A 19,508-nucleotide genomic window follows, 5' to 3' on the forward strand; every position below is an offset into this window, starting at 1 on the left:
TTAAAGGGGTATTCCAGGTTATTTTGATATTAATTCTACTGATTTCTCTTGTAATATAATTAATATATCTCATTGGTTTCTATAATAAATTTTGTCTCTTTCTCTTTCTCTCTATTTTTATGTAAGTCACGTGTTTCTGTGACGTCACCGAACCGGAAGTGTGGGGACTTCCCCGACTCGGCCGGCCTCTTGGTGTTTATGTAGTTAGAAAGCTAGCAGAGCTTTACAAACGGCCTCCCTGCGCACGGGAGGTCACATGACACCCTGTTCCCGGGCGGCCTGTCAGTGTGAAGGAGGTCACATCCACCTCCTGTATAATCACTAAAACCCTCCACCCCCTGCCAGTATAATCCTCCCGATGTCTCCCCCGGCCCCCTCCATCCTGTGTATACAGTCCTTTTCAAAGATCTCTCACCCCATCCCCCGGTCTCGGCACCTCTTGCACTCAGCTGACAGGCTCTCTCTCTCTCTCTCTCTCTCTCTCTCTCTCTCTCTCTCTCTCTCTCTCTCTCTCTCGCTGTGTGTGAAGCAGGAGAGATTTCTTTCCTGCTCCGTACACAGTTCCTGGCAGCTGAGTTTTATCGGGGCAATTGACAGGCACTGTGTACGGAGCAGGAAAGAAATCTCTCCTGCTTCACACACAGCGAGAGAGAGAGAGAGAGAGAGCCTGTCAGCTGAGTGCAAGAGGTGCCGAGACCGGGGGATGGGGTGAGAGATCTTTGAAAAGGACTGTATACACAGGATGGAGGGGGCCGGGGGAGACATCGGGAGGATTATACTGGCAGGGGGTGGAGGGTTTTAGTGATTATACAGGAGGTGGATGCGACCTCCTTCACACTGACAGGCCGCCCGGGAACAGGGTGTCATGTGACCTCCCGTGCGCAGGGAGGCCGTTTGTAAAGCTCTGCTAGCTTTCTAACTACATAAACACCAAGAGGCCGGCCGAGTCGGGGAAGTCCCCACACTTCCGGTTCGGTGACGTCACAGAAACACGTGACTTACATAAAAATAGAGAGAAAGAGACAAAATTTATTATAGAAACCAATGAGATATATTAATTATATTACAAGAGAAATCAGTAGAATTAATATCAAAATAACCTGGAATACCCCTTTAAGTTAAACACCCACCCCATAATAAAGTGATTGTACAGCCTAGCAACATGCTAGCACTATAACATGCAATGTCTATCTATGCCCTCAATGGTCAAGTAGAGAGTAGGCTTAGGTTACGTTACCTTGGCCATGACCTCCGGATCTGGATCTTCAATTGGGTCTGCCCACTCGACTGTCACAACATTGCCCCATACTTTTACTTTGCCGCTCATTAGCCGACGTCTGGCTTGAGCAGCTGTTTTATGATCCTCATACTCAAGAAAGCAGAAACCTCTATTCTTTTTCTTATCATCTGGCTGATGGTACAATATGACATCAGTAAGACCCTCTGGAAAAAAATATTTAAGTTTAGAAAGAGGGGGGGGGGGGGGGGCGCAAGGATTCAAAACAAAAACCACCACCACATTTTACAATTGTACTGACGGTCATAAGGGCCCTATTCCACGGGACAATTATCGTTTGAATAATAGTTAACGATAAACGATCTCGAACGATACGATCCGAACGATAATCGTCCATTGGAGTAGGGCCATACAAACCAGTGTCAATTGTGTCTGGTCTGTGTAAAGGTGGAGATATAACTACAATGCAGGCCAAAATGTGAAGGCTACTGGGTCAAAGCTTTCCAAAACGATAGGTGTTCCAATATGCAATAATTAGTATCTACCAAAAGCTGTGCCTATACACTTTTACTAACGGACAGACGAACGATCGTCTGCCGCATTAATGCTGGGTTTACACGGAACGATAATTCGCTCAATCGAACGATTAACGATTTGGTTTTTATAACGATCAGCGTTTAGATGGAGAAAATCGTTAGAAGATTAGTAAGAAAAATCGTTATTGCGATCGTTTTTAAGATCGCTTAAGCCCTTTCTTTTACATAGGGTGAATCTTTGAAAGACTGTTTACACGAAGCGATCTGCGAATTTTTAGCGAACGACGATTTGAGAACATGTTGAAAGATCAAAATGAACGATTTTTCGCTCGTCACTTGATCGTTTGCGGTGTTTACACGGAACGATTATCGCTCAAATGCGATCGTTATTGCGAAAATTCGAGCGATAATCGTTCTGTGTAAAGGCAGCATAAGACTAGACCATGAAGCAATTGAACATTGCCTGGTCTGAGGAATCATAATTAACGAGACGCACCAGGATCTACATGAATAGAATTGCGGACCATTTGCATTACAATCTTGCACACAACTGTGTGAGGCTTTAGGACAGTTACAAAAAATTCCCAGATCTAAATACAATCCAGTATCTGTCAGGTGTGCTACATATAACAAATCTGAACGGTAGAGACCCCACCTCACAACTTGCAGGACTTATAGAATCTGCTGCTAATGTTCTGGTGGAAGATGCCGCAGGGCATCATCAGGTCTCTTTAGAGATGCCTTGGAGACATGAGGGACCTACACAATATTAGGCACATGGCTTCAATGTTTTGACTGACTGGTGAATGAATGAATAATAAATAATTACAGAGTATTCGACAACTCTCATGGTTATTTAATTTAAGCACTTACCAGTGACTTTACTAAACTCTTCAACAATTTGTTCCTTTGTTTTACTTTTTGGAATAGAGCCAACAAAAAGTCTATTATTGGCAACAGAGATGCAAACACCAATATGCTTTCCTGCTCGAATTTCATGGTTGTTGTACTGAAAAAAAAAAAAAAAAAAAAAAGATTGAAAACATTTGAAAAGGTTTACAGAGTAAAGGGGTGCTCCGGACAAAACATTTATGACCTATTCAGTGAACAGATAAATATGATGAAAGATTAGTGGGGCCCAACCAGCAAGCAGAATTGGCAACCCTGGATTCCCCTGCCATCAGCTGCTCTATTCAAATTATGGAAGTCACAGAATCAAACAGGTACACCACAAGAGACTTCCTATCATCTAAGGAATAGGTTATGTCTGTGGCCGGCATAGTTATTACAATATTTTCAAATAAGTCAACATTAAGCACTAACCAGCCAATCACAGTACACATGCAAATAGCTGAAATGCAGCAGCCAATAGAAATTCGCAAGCCCTTCACTCAATGCCCAACATCCACGCAGTCACATGTCCCAGGTCCTTACGATTTTGCTTCACGGACATAAATTCAAACTTCTACAAGTTCTACTGTGAAAGTTACAGTTAAAGTGCCGCCATCAAAATTGCTTTAAAAATGGTCAGAATCGCATTCATTCCTTGGGGGCTGGTACTGAATACAGTCTTTAGAGCTGATAGGGGTTTTGCTCCTAAAGAGACTCTTGTGCCGACAATATGCCCCCCACCCCCACCAGTTGTACCATCAGATAGCTGCTTTTAACCCAAGATCTGTCCTGGGGTCTGTTCGGCAGGAGATGCAGTTATTGTACTAAAAAACGACTTTTAGACTTGCAGCCTTGTGTCAAATTGGCATGGCCTAGAGTGTGTGCTCCATCCTCTTCACCATTAGGATTGCCCCAGGCAGGATTTCTCCTATTCATCACTTGTCTGAACAGTGCGCACATGTGTTGGATTGTTAAGGCACATGTGCACTGTTCATATAAGTATTGATTGGGAGAAATCCTGCCTGGGGCATTTGTAATGATGAGGGGGGACAGAGGCAGTGCAGGCCTAGTGCACGGGTACTCTAGGCCACGTCAATCTGACACAGGGCTGCAAGTTTAAAAGTTGCTTTTTTAAGACAATGACTGCCTCACCTGCCAAATGGCCCCCAGGTCTTGGACCAAAAGCAGCTATTCGACGGCAGATTGTAGGTACAGAAGCGTTAAGGGAAGGTGTCAACAATGCTCTTAAAAGGGTCTGTACCAAAGTCACACTAAAAGCCATCACCAAAGTCACTCTGAAAGGGCTGGCACAACGTATTTTACGCTATGTATTTTCTCTTGGAAATGCATATCTGGCATTTTTAGACACCATCTTTGGTTACACCACAGTGATAAAGACTTTGGGGCCAGTCACACGTTCGAGGTATACGGTCATGGCACGGACATGTTAGTACAGTAGCGGAAACGTGAACAGTTTCGGAGCTCCAGGCAACATCATAAATCCAAGGTCCAGTCCGCCGTATACAGTCCTGGTGCATTCTGGAGACCTGCTCTTACCAAAACAATACGAATGCAGTCCAAATCCTTTTACGATATTATAAAAAGTGCAGTATGTAGTCTGTAAGACAGAACACTTACCAACTTAACAGCCTCCTGGGCAGCCTCTTTTGTACAAAACGTCACAAAAGCATAGCCTCTATTTAAACCAGTTAAAGGATCCATCATTAAACGGAGATCCCAAATTGGCCCAGCCTTTTCAAATAGTGGAACTAGCTCATCTTCAAAGAGATCTCTGGGAATTTTGCCTACAAATATCTAAAAAGAAAAATACTAGTTGAGCAAGGAAAAACAAAATACACACACACACACACAAAGAAAAAAAAAAGTATGAGATTCCTACCTCTGTGCCAACAGAAGGTTGTTGTCCTGAGTGAACTGTGCTTGGGGGTGGACCACCATATTTTCTTTGACCAGTTGTCACATCTAGAGTGTATCCCGTTCTTTCAAGAAGGGCCTAAACAACAAGTATTAAATTATTATAAAGATTAAAAAATTGCCAAGATTAAAAAATAGAGCATTAGATCATTTAAAAATAAATTCTTTTTATTGGCCTTTAATAAAAAAAAAAAAAAATGAATATCACAATTAAAAAGAACAAAACTATACACATGCCTTTATTTTGGACTCGTCTGGGCCTTTACTAGAATCTGCAACTTTGGTCCCTTGTTTCTCTCGCTGCCGGTAGGTCTTCATGACTCCACATAAAAAGGCACTTTTATTCTACAGGATGAATAAAAAGCAAAAAGATAAATCAGTTCAGTCAGAACTTTCACCTCACACAAGAGTAAAAAGCAGAAACAAATGAAATGTGGCTAAAACACGTTTGCCATAAGAAAGGCATTACGTACGGATTATGTACTGGGCACATATCAAGCATTCTTTCTGTTCAGGACTCTGCATTTGTTACAATGACTGCCATCTTTTTAACATGGTCAAAACAAACGGGAATGAGCAGTCATAAGCTGGTCACATCACAGATGAGCATACATGGTTAATTGGTATTTCATCTACCACTACTTACCACCCTATTCACATTAAAGTGACTGTACCACCAGGCCCAGGCTGAAGCACTGGAGGCGGCTGACCCACCCTTAGTGGAAGGAAACCCTAGCCCCTCTATGATGGGGTTCCATTGATTCTAATGGAGTCCAGTCATGGAGGGGCTGGGGTTTCCTCCCACTAATGGTGGGTCGGCCGCCTCCAGTGCTTCAGCCTGGGCCTGGTGGTACAGTCACTTTAAGGGGGTAAACTTGAGTACCGTGCACCCTTGCAGCACTAATAGTCATAATAGTCACTAATAATCCATTCTATGAAGTAACTCTAGACCTCATTCAAGATAGCAGCCCCAACCACCAAACCTACACTTATTGAGTATCCTTTGGATTAGTATAATACTATTGGCTTTTCATGTGGTGGATGTAGTCTTTTAAACCGGTTTTTGCTAATAAAAAAAAAAAAATACCTTTAAGCCATCCACAGGATAGCTCGTCAATCGTGGACTGGCGAGGAGGACAGAAACAGTGCATATGTGCCGATCAGCTGTTCGCCACCTGCACTACTCAATGTAGGGGCCAAAAGCACTTTGTTGCGTTCTATCCATGGGTGGTAGCGCTTTATTGCCGCCCAGTCCTAATTACAGTCGTTTTGGCCCCATTTACTGTTTAATGCAGAAGCCAAAGGGCTGACCAGTGGCGGTGCTGTGAGAGCATCTTGCCAATCAGTGAATAGGTTATCAGTATGTTTTGCCCAGAAAACACCTTAAGGGTGCCCTCACAAGTACCGCATCCGCAGTGGATTTTACGCTGCGAGTTTGCAGCAAAATCTGCCGTGGATCCTGATATAATGAAGGCCTATGGGGTCACATACCCGCAGTGGAAAATATTGTTAAAGAGGCCTTGTCACATCTGCAACGGAAAGAATTTTCCGCTGCGGGTATGTGCCCCATAGGACTTCGTTATACCAAGATCTGCAGCGGATTTCGCTGCAAACTCGCAGTGTGAAATCTGCTGCGGATCCGGTACGTGTGAAGGCACCCTAAAAGTGTTATCTTGTCTTCACCAGTGGTCCCTCCTTTATTTACTGCATAGTGCCATTATGGGACACAGAGACCCTAGACTGGCAAATTACATCTTATAATAAGGGGAATTTTAAACTACTCATCACCCGTCCTATGCGCGTAGGTGTAAGGGTCCAGACGCCCATCATACCCGTAAAGCAGCTGCTGGTAGCATTCAGCCTGTCACCCCGACTCCTAACTTTCAGGCCCACTGCATGTTTTCCTCAAACTGCATTGACTGCGTACATGTGGAGTACAGCAAGCTAGCAGGCGCGCTTTGTGTGTCAGTGACTAAGATTTGCACAAGGGCCCAACAGAAAATAGGAAATGCCATTTGATACTCTCGGATCCCCCAAAAAAAGGAGATTTTAGGGGAATAAAGCCACCAATAGCTTAAACATACAGGACATAGGACACTTTGATCTATCAATATAGGGGACAAGTTTCCACAAAAACTATAAACAAAACAGATTGTACTAATAAAAACTGCAGAAATTCCCCAAATAAACCTAAACTGCTAAAAACTTACCTGTACATGCGAGAGATCACTATCCTTAAACTGTTGTAGCACGGCTAACGCACCCTCTTCATTGAATTCTTTTAAAGCTTCAATAGCCCTTTCATCTAAATCACTATGTGCCACTAATCCTGTAGGGAAAAAAAATATATATATTAGACTATGTTATAGAGCCTATGCATAATATATTTACACACATTACAACTATTACAAAAAATCCCACAGGGGTCTTGAGGTAGTTTTATTTTTGCTTATCACCTGAAGCAGGTCTGCGCTTTCATTATGACAGCACCGCCTGTTTGGATTTGTGTCATTTTGGGGCTGCAAATTACCCTTCACATTAAAGATTCGGGGGGGGGGGGGGGGGGGGGGGAGGAACTTCTGTAACATGCCATGCTAAAAAGCACAAACCACACAAATAATTGGAAGAAAAAAAATCCCTGTGTATGTTTATGTACAAAGTATGATTTGTATGGGCACATAGGTAAAGATTGTTTCTTTATTATCATTGTCTGTTAAAGGGGCACTCCAGGCAAGAGACATTTTTTAACAAATGTCCAGGGATGGGTCGTTCTAAAAAATCAATAACCTCCGTGGTTCCAGTGCCGCAGCGATCCTGCCACTCAGGTCTCGCTGTTTGGCCACTCATGTGTCCTGCCTCAATTGCTGATAAGCTGGAGCGGCCAAACAGCAAGAGAGCGGCAGGATAGCAGGCAGGCACTGGGCAAGGAAGGCAAGTGTGATTTTAAAACAACCTATCCATGTACATGGGTTAAAATATGCCCCTTGCTCAAATTCCCCCATTAAAAAAAAGAAAAAAAAAAAAAAGAAAAAAAACACAGCACAACAACTTTACTTCAGGCCAACCATTCCACTTTTTTTTTTGTCTAATAGCAGTTCTCAAAGTGGACATTAAGACATGGCTTGCCCACTCTAAGATTTGTCCCGGACAAAAAGCAAAATAAGAGTTCCAGCTTTTTTTTTTTTTTTTTTTGGAGGAAGCGTACTATAGACAACCATTTCTCATGAGTGGACAAGATTAATAAATCTTCCTGAACCCAAAACGATCAGGTTTTATACACAGCAACCAATCACAGGCTTCATTACTTAGTTCTCTTGAAAATTGAAAGCTGCCCTGTAAAAGTTTCCTATTGGCATGTTAAAGAACAAAAACAGAACAAACAGGCAGCCCTCTAATGTATTGTGTAAATGTAATTTACAACCTATTACTGAGAAGGACCATACTTACTGATAATGCATAACAGTTACCTGAAGGATGAGGTTGATGGAGTTACAAAAACAGAAAAAAAAAAAAAGTTTACTCACAATCCTTTCAATTATGAGGAGATGGGGGGTGACTTGGCATCATAAAGGCATAGATAAGGAATTTACAACACGCAAATCACACGGTGACATGTAATGCCCCCAGGCTGATTTACAGCCTGCCGGTTACACCTATTCTAAAGCGAACTCCATTGCCTTTCAGTTTTATAAATAAAAAGACTGAATCCTGCTAAACTATTGAACAGGACGTATTAATTAAAATTTTAGGATAAAATAAATACATTTAGAGACAAGCGTCCTCACCTTGTGAATCCCTACAACACAATTCTGCATAGGGCACGATAATGAGCATATTTGATATTAGTTATGAACTTGGGCAAGTTTGATCAAAATATCGACAAATACCTCAAGGCCATTTTTGCTGGATGCAGCCTGACCTAGTGATCCTCGGAGAGAATAGGGTGCACTTATGTAAGGCACGATCAATTGGCTGCTAGTCAGGAGCATTACATTGTAACCGCTCTAGAAATGGTAGTAAGCTCTAGACTAAGTTCACATCTATTTTTTTTTTAATGCACGTCAGACGTTTCTTTTCATTTCCACACACATGATCGAGCATCTTTTATCTTTGAAGTTGTGCCTCACAGTAAGGTCTTTATCTGATATTATCTTACATGGGTTACACTGTTTATGCCTTGTTTTTGTCCAGGTGGGATCGGCAGTGCCGGCTCTGATCCTCTGTGACGTTTACCATCATTTAATTGTGTTACTACATCATTTTTGTGAAGACGCTGCAGTACTGCAATGAACCTTCAACATGTGTGAACACAGCCCTAATTTCACTGCAGACTTTTGCACAATCAGTGAAGTTGCAGCAGCTGCTTCTGGCCGGTCAGAGATGATGAATCACTTAGGGGATTGGAGGATCCAGCCGCGCCTCCTGTGACATCACGCACTATCCGCATCAACCTGTGCTCAGCAAACACAAAATGTGAGACACAGGCATGGAATATTTGTCTCTTAAGGTGGGAGAGCAGTGGGAGCAGGAGACCATGTGGATTGGCACAGGGGCCATTTTTCTTCACTTCCTGGATTTCTATCAGCTACCAGTGTGGCAGAACCGCACAGATCCGGTAATACATTATATAGACACATCTTTTGTAAACTTTGTAAATACGGATGCAAAACGTAGTTTATTTTTTTTTGTAATTGCTGTTTAGGGGTGACATATGCAACAAATATGTCAACAAGTATTTTTACTGGATACGTTGATGTATACTGCCAGTGTATGGTGAAAATGAGATGTGAAGACAGTCCATCAATAAGTTTGATAGTAACTAGTCCCCCCACCCTAGATCTAGGCATGTAACTAGCTGCTCATCAGTATTCACCTATGGCCTTCTTCAGCAACAAGTTGGAAATTTGTTTCCCTCTTTAGGAAACATTATGTTCCCAACAAGGTGAGCACTTTACTAATATACCGTATTTTTTGCTTTATAAGATGCACCCTATGACAAGACGCAGCTATCTCTTAGAGTAGAATAGGAAAAAAAAATTAAGTGAGTGTAATTATATGTTGCTAAGGGCTAGTCCGGCAAAGTCAAGACTGATTAGGGAGGGAAAGCGCAGACTATATTGCGCAATAGCAGTTAGTCTGAATGGTAGAGGCTCACTTTCTAGTCATACTACAGATCAAGTACATGAGTCCCACATGGACAATGTCTGATCATTTTGTAAGTGCACTTACTACTAAGAGCAAGATGGCAGAGCAGAGGCAGTCTGAGCAATGCACTCCCCCCCCCCCCCATAGGAGACACATTCAGAATGGAGAACGCGCACCGACTTGTGGGTGGGGAAATGCATGGTGTTACACCTAGCCCATCATAGAATAGGCATAACCTTAATACATTTCAAAACACTTCTCATCAGTGGTGATCGTGACTTTCAGTCCATTTTACCCTTTCCCTGTTGCCCAACCCCTTGTGATGGTTATCCAGTGCTACAAAAAAATGGCCACTTTCTTTCAAGACAGCACCACTCTTGTCTCTAGTTCAGGTGTGGTTTGCAATAAAGCTCCATTCACTTCAATGGAACCGAACTACAAAACACCACCCAAACTGGAGACAAGAGTGGTGCTGTTTCAGGAAGAAAGTGGCTAAGTTTTCGTAGCGCTGGATAACTCCTTTAAGTTACTTACCACATCTGAAGCTGCAGGGATTTCGGCCATCAAACCCTCTTCCTGCCGGTGTCTAACACTGAGATCCACTCCTCTTGTGCCATTGCCAGAGCTCGAGGGGAGGACCAAGATGCAATGCAGGCACCAACCTTAGTGGCACAAGCACTGAGTTCAGCTAGAGACTGCAACTTCACTGCCTCTGTTTGAATTTGGGTCGTTCCCTTCAGACCCAGCATCACAAGAGGAGTGGATCTCAGCGCTGGATGCTGGGAAGAAGAGGGTTGAACAGCCAAAATCCCTACAGCTTCAGACGTGGTAAGTAACTTAGACTACCCTTTAAAAGACACTTTCCTCACTTCAGGAGAGGAAAAAAAAATGTTGTCTTCTATGGTGAAAAATACAGAAACATGCCAGTCATGCTGACACCATACAGATAGTCTCCTTTGGCTCTGTTCACATGTAAGCCATTGGTACCATGTGTAACAGAAGCCACAATCGTGTTGGACCAGTTGCATGATGGATCGAAACAGTGCCGCATGCAAGCAATAACAGAACTGTCAACAGCAGATGTGAACACTTCTTTATTCCACTATGTTCTAGTGTGTACGGGGGCACGAGGGCAGCCCAGGTTTATTAAATAGTGTAAAACAGACACTAGTGTAAACCACCTACCAGGGCTGTGAAGCAGGTAAGCCGCAGCTTCAACTCCTAAATTTTATCAGACACAGACTATTTATCATACTAGTTTAAAGTAGACCTGGCTTTCGAGTGAATAAGGCAAAGATATAAAGCAGATTCTCCTGTGTGCACAAAGGATGCAGCCAGTCTCCAGCCACCATGTCCTGGAGAACTCAGAACTTGACTAGATGGAAAAGGGGGTTTATTTTCTGCTGACAATTTAAAGTTTCTAACTAAATTTACCATATACAAGAGGAGAACTGCTAACAATGGTAGATACCTGTGATATAGAGGTCTTCCATAGTGATATAGGATTCAGACATAGGCTCAGATTTATCAGCTCTCACCTAGAGGAACTACCCACTCAGCCAGTAAGTGGCTGCAGGTGTGCCCAGTCTCACTAACTGATTGGCTGAGTGGGCATTTCTGAGTGGGGCAATGATATGACAGAATCGAGAGCCAGGCGTGGGACCATGAGCACTCTGCACTGCGGGGCCACTTGGACAGGTAAATAGGACTTATTACGATTCCTCACCAATTTCTCATTGTTGCCTGGAATACTTCTTTAATTCCTGTCTCTTTCACACACACAGCCTGCTGCAGCCATGGCACACTGAGTGTAAACAAAATCTTCTCTCAGAGAGGAACCCCCACATTGAGGTCAGAGGTTACTGCTAAACCACTTATGGCTTCTTTTCCTCCTATTACCACTTATCTGTGCACTCAATATACAAATGGGCGGAGAAGACTCCAACGTCTCTAGGAAATCACTGGAGCAGTGATTGCCTATGGACAGACTCATCACACCAATTTTGCATATTGAGCGTGAAGCCGTATCTCCGCAACGGGACCGGCAGAATAGGTTAAGTATGGGGGCCATATCCAGGGGCAGAGGCAGAATGGGTTGGGGGGGGGGGGGTTCCCAATCAGGGGATGCAGGTTCCCTTTAAAGGGTACTTATTTAAACAAACTTTTGACTTGTCATAGCGACATGCCATAGCGACATGCCAGGGGTTTTTATCGGTCAGGGTCCGGCTGCTGAGACCCCCGCCAATCATTAGAATGAAGGGGCAGATGTGATAAAAGTGCTCTGCGGTGGATGAAATTATAACAAAGCTCTATGAAACTTCTGGTACATCAATTACCGGAAGTTCCATAGGGATCCATTATAATTCCGCCATCTCCTACTTTAGCAGTGAGACGGAGATGAAATAGCAAAGTGCATGCTGCTGCACGTGTCTGCCCCTTCATTTCAATGATCTGCGGGGGTCTCAGCACCCAGACCCCACTGGTACATACTTCTGAGATGTCGCTATGACACGTCAGAAGTTTGTTCAAATGATAGGTACGCTTTAATGAGTAACATTTATAAAATGCGATACCATTTTAAAAGATTGTTTAAAAAGCTGGAGTCAGTAAATTTTTTCTGACTCCAACCAAAACTAGCTGCGACTCCACAGCCTTGCTGCCTACAGCGACCACCGAGATCAGTTTTCAGCTTTGGTAAAATAAAAGCAGAGCTGTGATTGATTGCTGTGAACAGTTTACACCAGCTTTTCTTCTAATTTTTGATAAATTTGGACTTATTAAAACAGAAAATCCCATGAAAATAAAAGCAGTGCCTACATATACCAGTTATGTATATGTATGTATGTTATGCCTCCATAACACATCCCGCCCCAGTCACTGATTGGCTGAGCAGGCCAGAGCACACCACAGGGTTTCTTAAAGGAAACCAATCAGCACTAATGTGCTAATCTGATTCCCAGCAACAGAGTATAGAGCTCATGTGCAGCTTACAGGGCATACCAGTCTGTTCTGCAGCAGTAGCTTTAAAAAGGTGAAAAAGCAGCTTTAGTACCCGTACCAGCTCTATATTGTACAGCAGGGAACCATATCAGCACAATTGTGCCGATTGGTTAATTTCAACTAAATGTAACAATATATTGCAAAAAAAAAAAAAAAAAACCACCAGACAGACGGGTAGAAAAAGGAAAAAAAAAAAGACTTTATTAAGGGGAAACAACACAAAATAGATATTCTCTGATGTAATTGACAGCAGGTTACAACACATACAGGGCATAAGCCTAATCCACATGGTGTGGAAATTCCACATGAAATGGACTCGCACAGCAGGTCAGTGTATGTTGCAGATTTTAACCGCTTTCTACCAACACACAGATTGGCAGAAATCTCCTACATGTGGACCTAAACGTAAAGTTCTTTTATGCTACATATACCATTCCCAGTACTGTTCAGACATTGGGCACAGCATCTGGACACTACCCATAGGTTTGTTGCAACACAGCATATCTAAGAGTAATTATCTTTAATCAGTGCACCTGGCACATATACATATGGGCGGATCCAGTGTGTCATGTAGTAACACTACCTCCGCCCTCCTCCCAACCATTCAGACTTGACAGACACCCTGAGGCAGCGACCACGTGCTCCTGCGGCTTCATCCCTGTGCATACTTGCCAGGCACCAGCATTATGTTAGCAGACTTCCAGGTATGCCAGCCAAACTTTGTGCCCGACATCTAATAGGTATTGAGGAAAGGTTATATAGAATAAGGATTACTTTGTTTTGTTACACACCGACTTCAATGGGTCCACAGAAAAGCCAAAATAGTTGTGGATTATGCGATTTTCTTCAGGTTAAAAGAGCACTACAGTGAAGTGTAAAAATCCAGGACGGGCAGGGGTGGTTGTGAACATAAGTGAGTTACCTGTCCCTGTAGTCCCACCACTTACGATCACCCACCGGTCTCCTGTTCCAGTGACAGAAATGCCCGCTCAGCCAGATAGTAACAGGACAGGTAAGTATTACTTTCTTATTTTAGCACCCATCCCTGCCTTGTATCTTTATATTTTACCAGAGTTTTCCTTTAATAAGTTAAAGACGACACAATACGTTTTATTCAGCCACAGGAAATGTGATAGATGTGAATGTATCCTTATGGATCTCACATTAAGGTCACAGAGTTACTGATTTAAGTGTCAGAAAGCAGTCTAGGGGCTGCAGGAATTTGAAGCAGATTGTATAGACAACTGTGGCAGACATCAGCAAAGTTATCTGTACCTTCCTTTATATATTGGTAAACATGCAGCTTTAGCAGTAATTTCACAAAGTTACATAAATTTCACTCACTTATTCACAGCTGTATGAAAAGTCTACAGCAACTTAAAAGGGGTAATCCTAAAATTGAATGTTATACCCCTCTAGCCACAGGATCACGAGAAGGGTAAATCCTTCTGCATCCCTAAAGCCTACACCAACGTTCAGAAGTCACATACAAACCGAATGACATTCAACATGGGTGCTGCAACTACGGACTTGGGGAACTAACCTGTCTTTCCTCATGATCAGTCGGGGTCAAAGTAGTCGGACACCCTACCAGTTAGGTATCAACTATCTCATGAATAGAACATAACCTAATCTTGGAATAACCCTTTACAGTATACCTATGAAACAGAGGTCTTACTGAGGCAACAATATGACACTCAGCAAATTCAGTGCACAAATTAAAGGGGCTCATGCACAGAGTTAGCTGGGTGCTGTAGGGTGGCCTCAGCTACCTGACCTCCCCAGTGTGAATCTGTATCTCTTCATGTACAATCTAAATAACAGGCAGATCAGCTTTACAGGTACACTTAAAGTATGCACTTTCAATGGCTGATATAGTACTGGCTGTGGCTCCTTTATATAAGAAAACATGTGAGTGCCAAGAGTACCCAGTCATAAAACAACAAAACTTGACTAGTAAAAAGTTTTGAAGGGTGAAGATTAGAAATGAGCCAAAGTGCTCATCAAGTGAAGCAAATCGCGCTCCGCTCATCAAGCCGCCGGGCTTCCCGCACTGCTCCGCTCCCTGCCGCACCACTCCGAGTGCCAGGGAAAAAGCTTGATCCAATCCTGGGAAACTGGGAGAAGTTTACCAGGATAGAATGCAGCTTTTTCCCGCATCCTGGGAGGAGTGGCAGCGAAAGGGAACAGTGCGGGAAGCCCGGCGGCGTGATCAGCAGATCGCCGATCAAATGAAGCTATTCGCTTTGCTTGATGAGCGCTTCGGCTCATCTCTAGTGAAGATCAATTCTCCCAGCTCATTTTGCCTGATCATTGGAGACTTTTACCAAATGGAACTTTTGACATGTCAAGTTTTTTTTTTTTTTTTTTATTATGACAGGCACTCTTAAAGTGTACGGAAACTGGAAGACCCCTGACATGTCATATCCTCCCAAGTCTGCAGATCACAACAAATTGCTAAAATGAATAGGCAGGAGCATACAGCTGAAGCCATTCATATCTGCTTGTCACTGCCCAGAAAGAGAGTCAGTGGCGTTTAAGATTCACAAAGTCTACAGACTCTGTATGAGTGCCACTCTCCAAGCCAAAAAAACAGGCACAGCCTCAGCACCCAGACGCCACTGATTTTTAGGCCTTTTTTTTTTTTCATGGGCCACAATGTTTTAAACTAGGGATGGGGAACCTTCGGCTCTCCCGCTGTTGCAAAACTACAATTCCCATCATGCCTGGAAAGCCAAAGCAAAGCTTCGGCTGTCCAGGCATGATGGAAATTGTAGTTTTGCAACACCGGGAGGGCCAAAGGTACCCCATCCACAATTTAAACTTACATACAAGCTATAATGTGAACCCCTTCACAGATCCCACAATATACTCAACCACATATTAAGACACCTCAAGCAGCACTACTAAAGGAGGGGGGGGGGGGTGGACACAAATTATATCTGCAGTTCCCATGTTTTGGAAACCACAAAAAGTTGCTAATTTAGAAAAAATTCCAATGGGGAAAAAATAAAGCCAAAATAGAAGCACTTTTGCAAGAGCCAAGTCTTACCTGAAATGTAAATTTCATCTAGTTTTTCAGCAACTTTCTGTGGTAAACCAGCATCAAGCAAAGTCTGCAAGTGCTCAGATTGGGCTACTGCAGCATAAGTATCCATGGACTCTTCTGTACCATTGCCATTAACATGTTCAGCGGCCATATCTCCAGATTATCTGTAGTACAAATGCAATAATCAGGGGGTCAGTCATTGGTGGTGACTAGTGGTGCATGCATAAGATGGCACATTTCCACACCTTGCTGAAAAAAAAAAAAGTTTCTAGAAGGTAGAGAGCGGAGCGCTGGGGGGCCTGGCCCCGGGCAGGGCCCTGCTGGCACTTCTCCATGGATTGGGCACTGGGAATGTGTCGCTTCCCGCCCGTCCACACTGTAGACAGGGAACAAAGCGCCTCTTCCTACTCCCCACCCACAGGACGACACTAGGCCGGGCCCGGAGCCTGCTGCAAACACGTGCTCAGCTCCTCCAGCCGCGGCGGCAGCAGCAGGACGCCGCTCAGCACACAATGCCAGCACAGCAGCCCCTCCACATAGACAGGCAGACAATGGGTGGCCCCCAGCAGTGCTGCCCCGGCTATCCTCTACACAGCGGGCGCCCCACGTCTCCCGGGGCCTACTGCCTGCATGGGCGCGGAGCCACAACTCCCGTAGCCCCGTGTCCATTGCTCGCGAGGAGGGAGAAGAGCAGCAGCATGAGCCCCGCACTCACTACAGCCGCATGACTCGCCATGCTGTCTCCATGCAGGCCGGTGATCCTCCGCCCTCACAGCCCGGGCTCCTGCAGGCTGGACACAATGCGGGACTCCCCAACCCTCCCACTCCGCACACTCTCTACCCCGCCGCCAACGTGCTCTCCTCCTGCTGCTGCTGGAATCCATTTTCCAGAGTTGCCGGCTTCGGCCGCAAAAACGAGCGTGACAGGGCGCTGTACGGAGCCCCGAGCGCTTACCTGTCCCGATCCGGGCGGGTACTGGCTGTGTCCGGGCTGCCTATTCTGCTCCTGGGTGTCAGGGTGTCGGACGAGCGCGCCCCTCGTGTGGTTGCAGCAGCACCTTGTCCGGTGGAGTGTGGCTGTTCTAAAATGGCGGCCGAGAGAGCCGAGCTCACGCCGCTGGCAGCCAGTCCCACCCCTCCTCCGTGCCTGCGCACTCGACACGAGACCGCGCGCTGCTTAGCGAAAGGCGGCCATTCATCTCCGGGGTTTCATGAGCTGCCCCTGCCTGCATTTCTGGCCCTCCCATACCGGGGAGGGGCTGTGAGACAACCCTGCGAATCCGGGGAGGAAACCCCAGTGATGCAGCAGCAGCTACTTGACGCCGGCATGGGCGCGTACGCGCTGTGTGGCAGTGCTGCAGGTCCGTGTGAGGGGACGCGGCTCTCCTCACACCATAGCAGTCACTGTATACCCGTACAGCCGTCTGTTACTTACACACAGCGAGTGAGGGACCGCTTCTGGTTCATTACTTCCATATTATCGCATTGTGTGAGAGTTTGACAGGGACCCTGTGACCACCATGAGGGCCTGGAGTGTCTTTTCTGTCAGAATGCCTTTGTATCATGGTGTGTGAGGGAACATGCCACCTTAGGCAGCTTCACAGCCACCAAACACGGCATTATACAATATATAGCGGCTGCCCAGGAGAAGAGGGTGGTGGTGTAGTATGCCAGACCCATTGGTATGAACATAGTCTTAAAGTGGCTGCTATAACACCTGTGATTGTGAGCCGTTTTAAGTGCGGCTTTTGATTTTGAAATGTAGAAGATTGTTGGTAGAAAAAGACCCCCATTTCTCCATCTATTCTGCCCTTTTAGTATTTTCTTTTTACCTTAGGATAGATACATGGTTTGTCCCAGGCATACTTAAAGGGGTTGTCCGGCGATAAAAAATTATTCACAGAATAACACACATTACAAAGTTATACAACTTTGTAATGTATGTTATGTCTGTGAATGGCCCCCTTCCCCGTGTCCCACCACCCCCACCCGTGTACCCGGACGTGTGGTGCGCTATACATTACCTGTCACGTGCCGACCACGGTCTCCGATCCTCAGCAGTGACGTCTTCTTCGGGAGGCCAGCGGATCTTCCCGAGTGCCGGCCGCCCTCTGCAGCGTCATCCGAAGCTCAGCCGCGATTGGCTGAGCATAACTGTGCTCAGCCAATCGCGGCTGAGCAGCTGATGACGTGGCCGCGTCATCAGCCGCGATTGGCTCAGCACAGTTATGCTCAGCCAATCGCGGCTGAGCTTCGGATGACGCTGCAGAGGGCGGCTGGCACTCGGGAAGATCCGCCGGCCTCCCGAAGAAGACGTCACTGCTGACGATCGGAGACCGTGGACGACACGAGATGCGGTGAGTATAATGCACCACACTTCCGGGTCTAGCGTGGGTGGGGGGAAACACGGGGAAGGGGGCCATTCACAGACATAACATACATTACAAAGTTGTATAACTTTGTAATGTGTGTTATTCTGTGAATAATTTTTTATCGCCGGACAACCCCTTTAACCCCTTACATTCCAAACCAATTTTATAGTGTCACTGTTTGTAAAAAAAAAAAATTAAAAACTTTTGACATCAAAAGTTTTGGTCGGCTCAGGTCTGAGTGTTTAGACCCGTAGCGATCGGTAGAAAACACGCTAAGCACAGTCCTTTCCCATCTCTGTGTCACGTGATCAGTCAGGCTCCATCTGATTACCTATGTAAGTCTAAGGAACTCGACTGATATCATGTGACAGGGAGCCCATGGTCTCCCCCAGCTTGTTCTCCCAATCGGTACGGGTCTGAAAACTCGGACCAATCAAAACTTTTGACATGTCAAACATTTTTACAGATGACAGTGCCACTTTAGGTACCAAGCCTTTTTTTTTTTTTTTTTTTTTCTAATCTGACTAGTTTTGTTTTATGTGACAATAATGTCGTGACACTCAAAGGGGAGCTCCGGATAAGAAAGATTTAACCCTGTTCAATCCCTACCCATAATCTTAGCTGGTTTGTATTACATGAAATGGTCCGTTTGTCTGCAAAACATCCTCACTCACATCCTGAAGCTGCTGAAAATCCTCTCCTGGTCCACTATGTGACTCCTCTGTTCCCTCTTTCCCTTCTAAGACAGGTCGCATAATTTTTGTTTCTTGTGTTGCCAGACAAGCTGTAACACCTCAGTAACCCCGCCCAGCACTGACATCATACCTGTCCACAGGCCTCTCCTGAGTGGTATAGGGGAAAGGAGACACTGTTGGTTCATCTGTTTCTAATCTACAGTACAGACACACCTCATTCAAAGAATTTTCTGTATTTTTATGACTGAAAATGTTTGATTCACACTGAAGGCATCAGAACTATGAATTAACACGTGGAATTTACTTAAAGTGTGAAACAATTTAAAATATGTCTTATATTCTAGGTTCTTCAAAGTAGCCACCGTTTGCTTTGATTACTGCTTTGCACACTCTTGGCATTCTCTTGATGAGCTTCATGAGGTAGTCACCGGAAATGGTTTTCACTTCACCGGTGTGCCCTGTCAGGTGTAATAAGTGGGATTTCTTGCCTTATAAATGTGGTTGAGACCATCAGTTGTGTTGTGCAGAAGTCAGGTGGATACACAGCTAATAGTCTGACTGAATAGACTGTTAGAATTTGTATTATGGCAAAAGAAAAGCAGCTAAGTAAAGAAAAACAAGTGGCCATAATTGCTTTAAAAAATGAAG

General features: G+C 44.6%; 1 protein-coding gene across 8 annotated transcripts in view; it reads right to left on the reverse strand.

Annotated features, from left to right (window-relative positions):
- The window catches only part of SYNCRIP (synaptotagmin binding cytoplasmic RNA interacting protein), a 27,189-nt gene extending 10,166 nt beyond the window's left edge, over nucleotides 1-17,023 (reverse strand). For 5 of the 8 annotated variants that reach the window (XM_069974716.1, XM_069974715.1, XM_069974714.1 and 2 more), the window contains exons 1-8: nucleotides 16,749-17,023; nucleotides 15,797-15,957; nucleotides 6,810-6,928; nucleotides 4,837-4,944; nucleotides 4,565-4,678; nucleotides 4,303-4,479; nucleotides 2,647-2,782; nucleotides 1,238-1,443 (exon numbers count right to left, since the gene is read on the reverse strand). In XM_069974716.1, coding sequence (XP_069830817.1) covers nucleotides 1,238-1,443; nucleotides 2,647-2,782; nucleotides 4,303-4,479; nucleotides 4,565-4,678; nucleotides 4,837-4,944; nucleotides 6,810-6,928; nucleotides 15,797-15,944 — 1,008 coding nt within the window. In that variant the 5' untranslated portion in view covers nucleotides 15,945-15,957; nucleotides 16,749-17,023. The remainder of the gene's footprint in view (nucleotides 1-1,237; nucleotides 1,444-2,646; nucleotides 2,783-4,302; nucleotides 4,480-4,564; nucleotides 4,679-4,836; nucleotides 4,945-6,809; nucleotides 6,929-15,796; nucleotides 15,958-16,748) is intronic. The other 3 variants (XM_069974719.1, XM_069974718.1, XM_069974720.1) reach the window with 2 other exon arrangements.
- Nucleotides 17,024-19,508: the final 2,485 nt, after the last annotated feature.

The sequence above is a fragment of the Dendropsophus ebraccatus genome, chromosome 6 (genome assembly GCF_027789765.1).
Source record: "Dendropsophus ebraccatus isolate aDenEbr1 chromosome 6, aDenEbr1.pat, whole genome shotgun sequence".
Classification (NCBI taxonomy): Eukaryota; Metazoa; Chordata; class Amphibia; order Anura; family Hylidae; genus Dendropsophus; species Dendropsophus ebraccatus.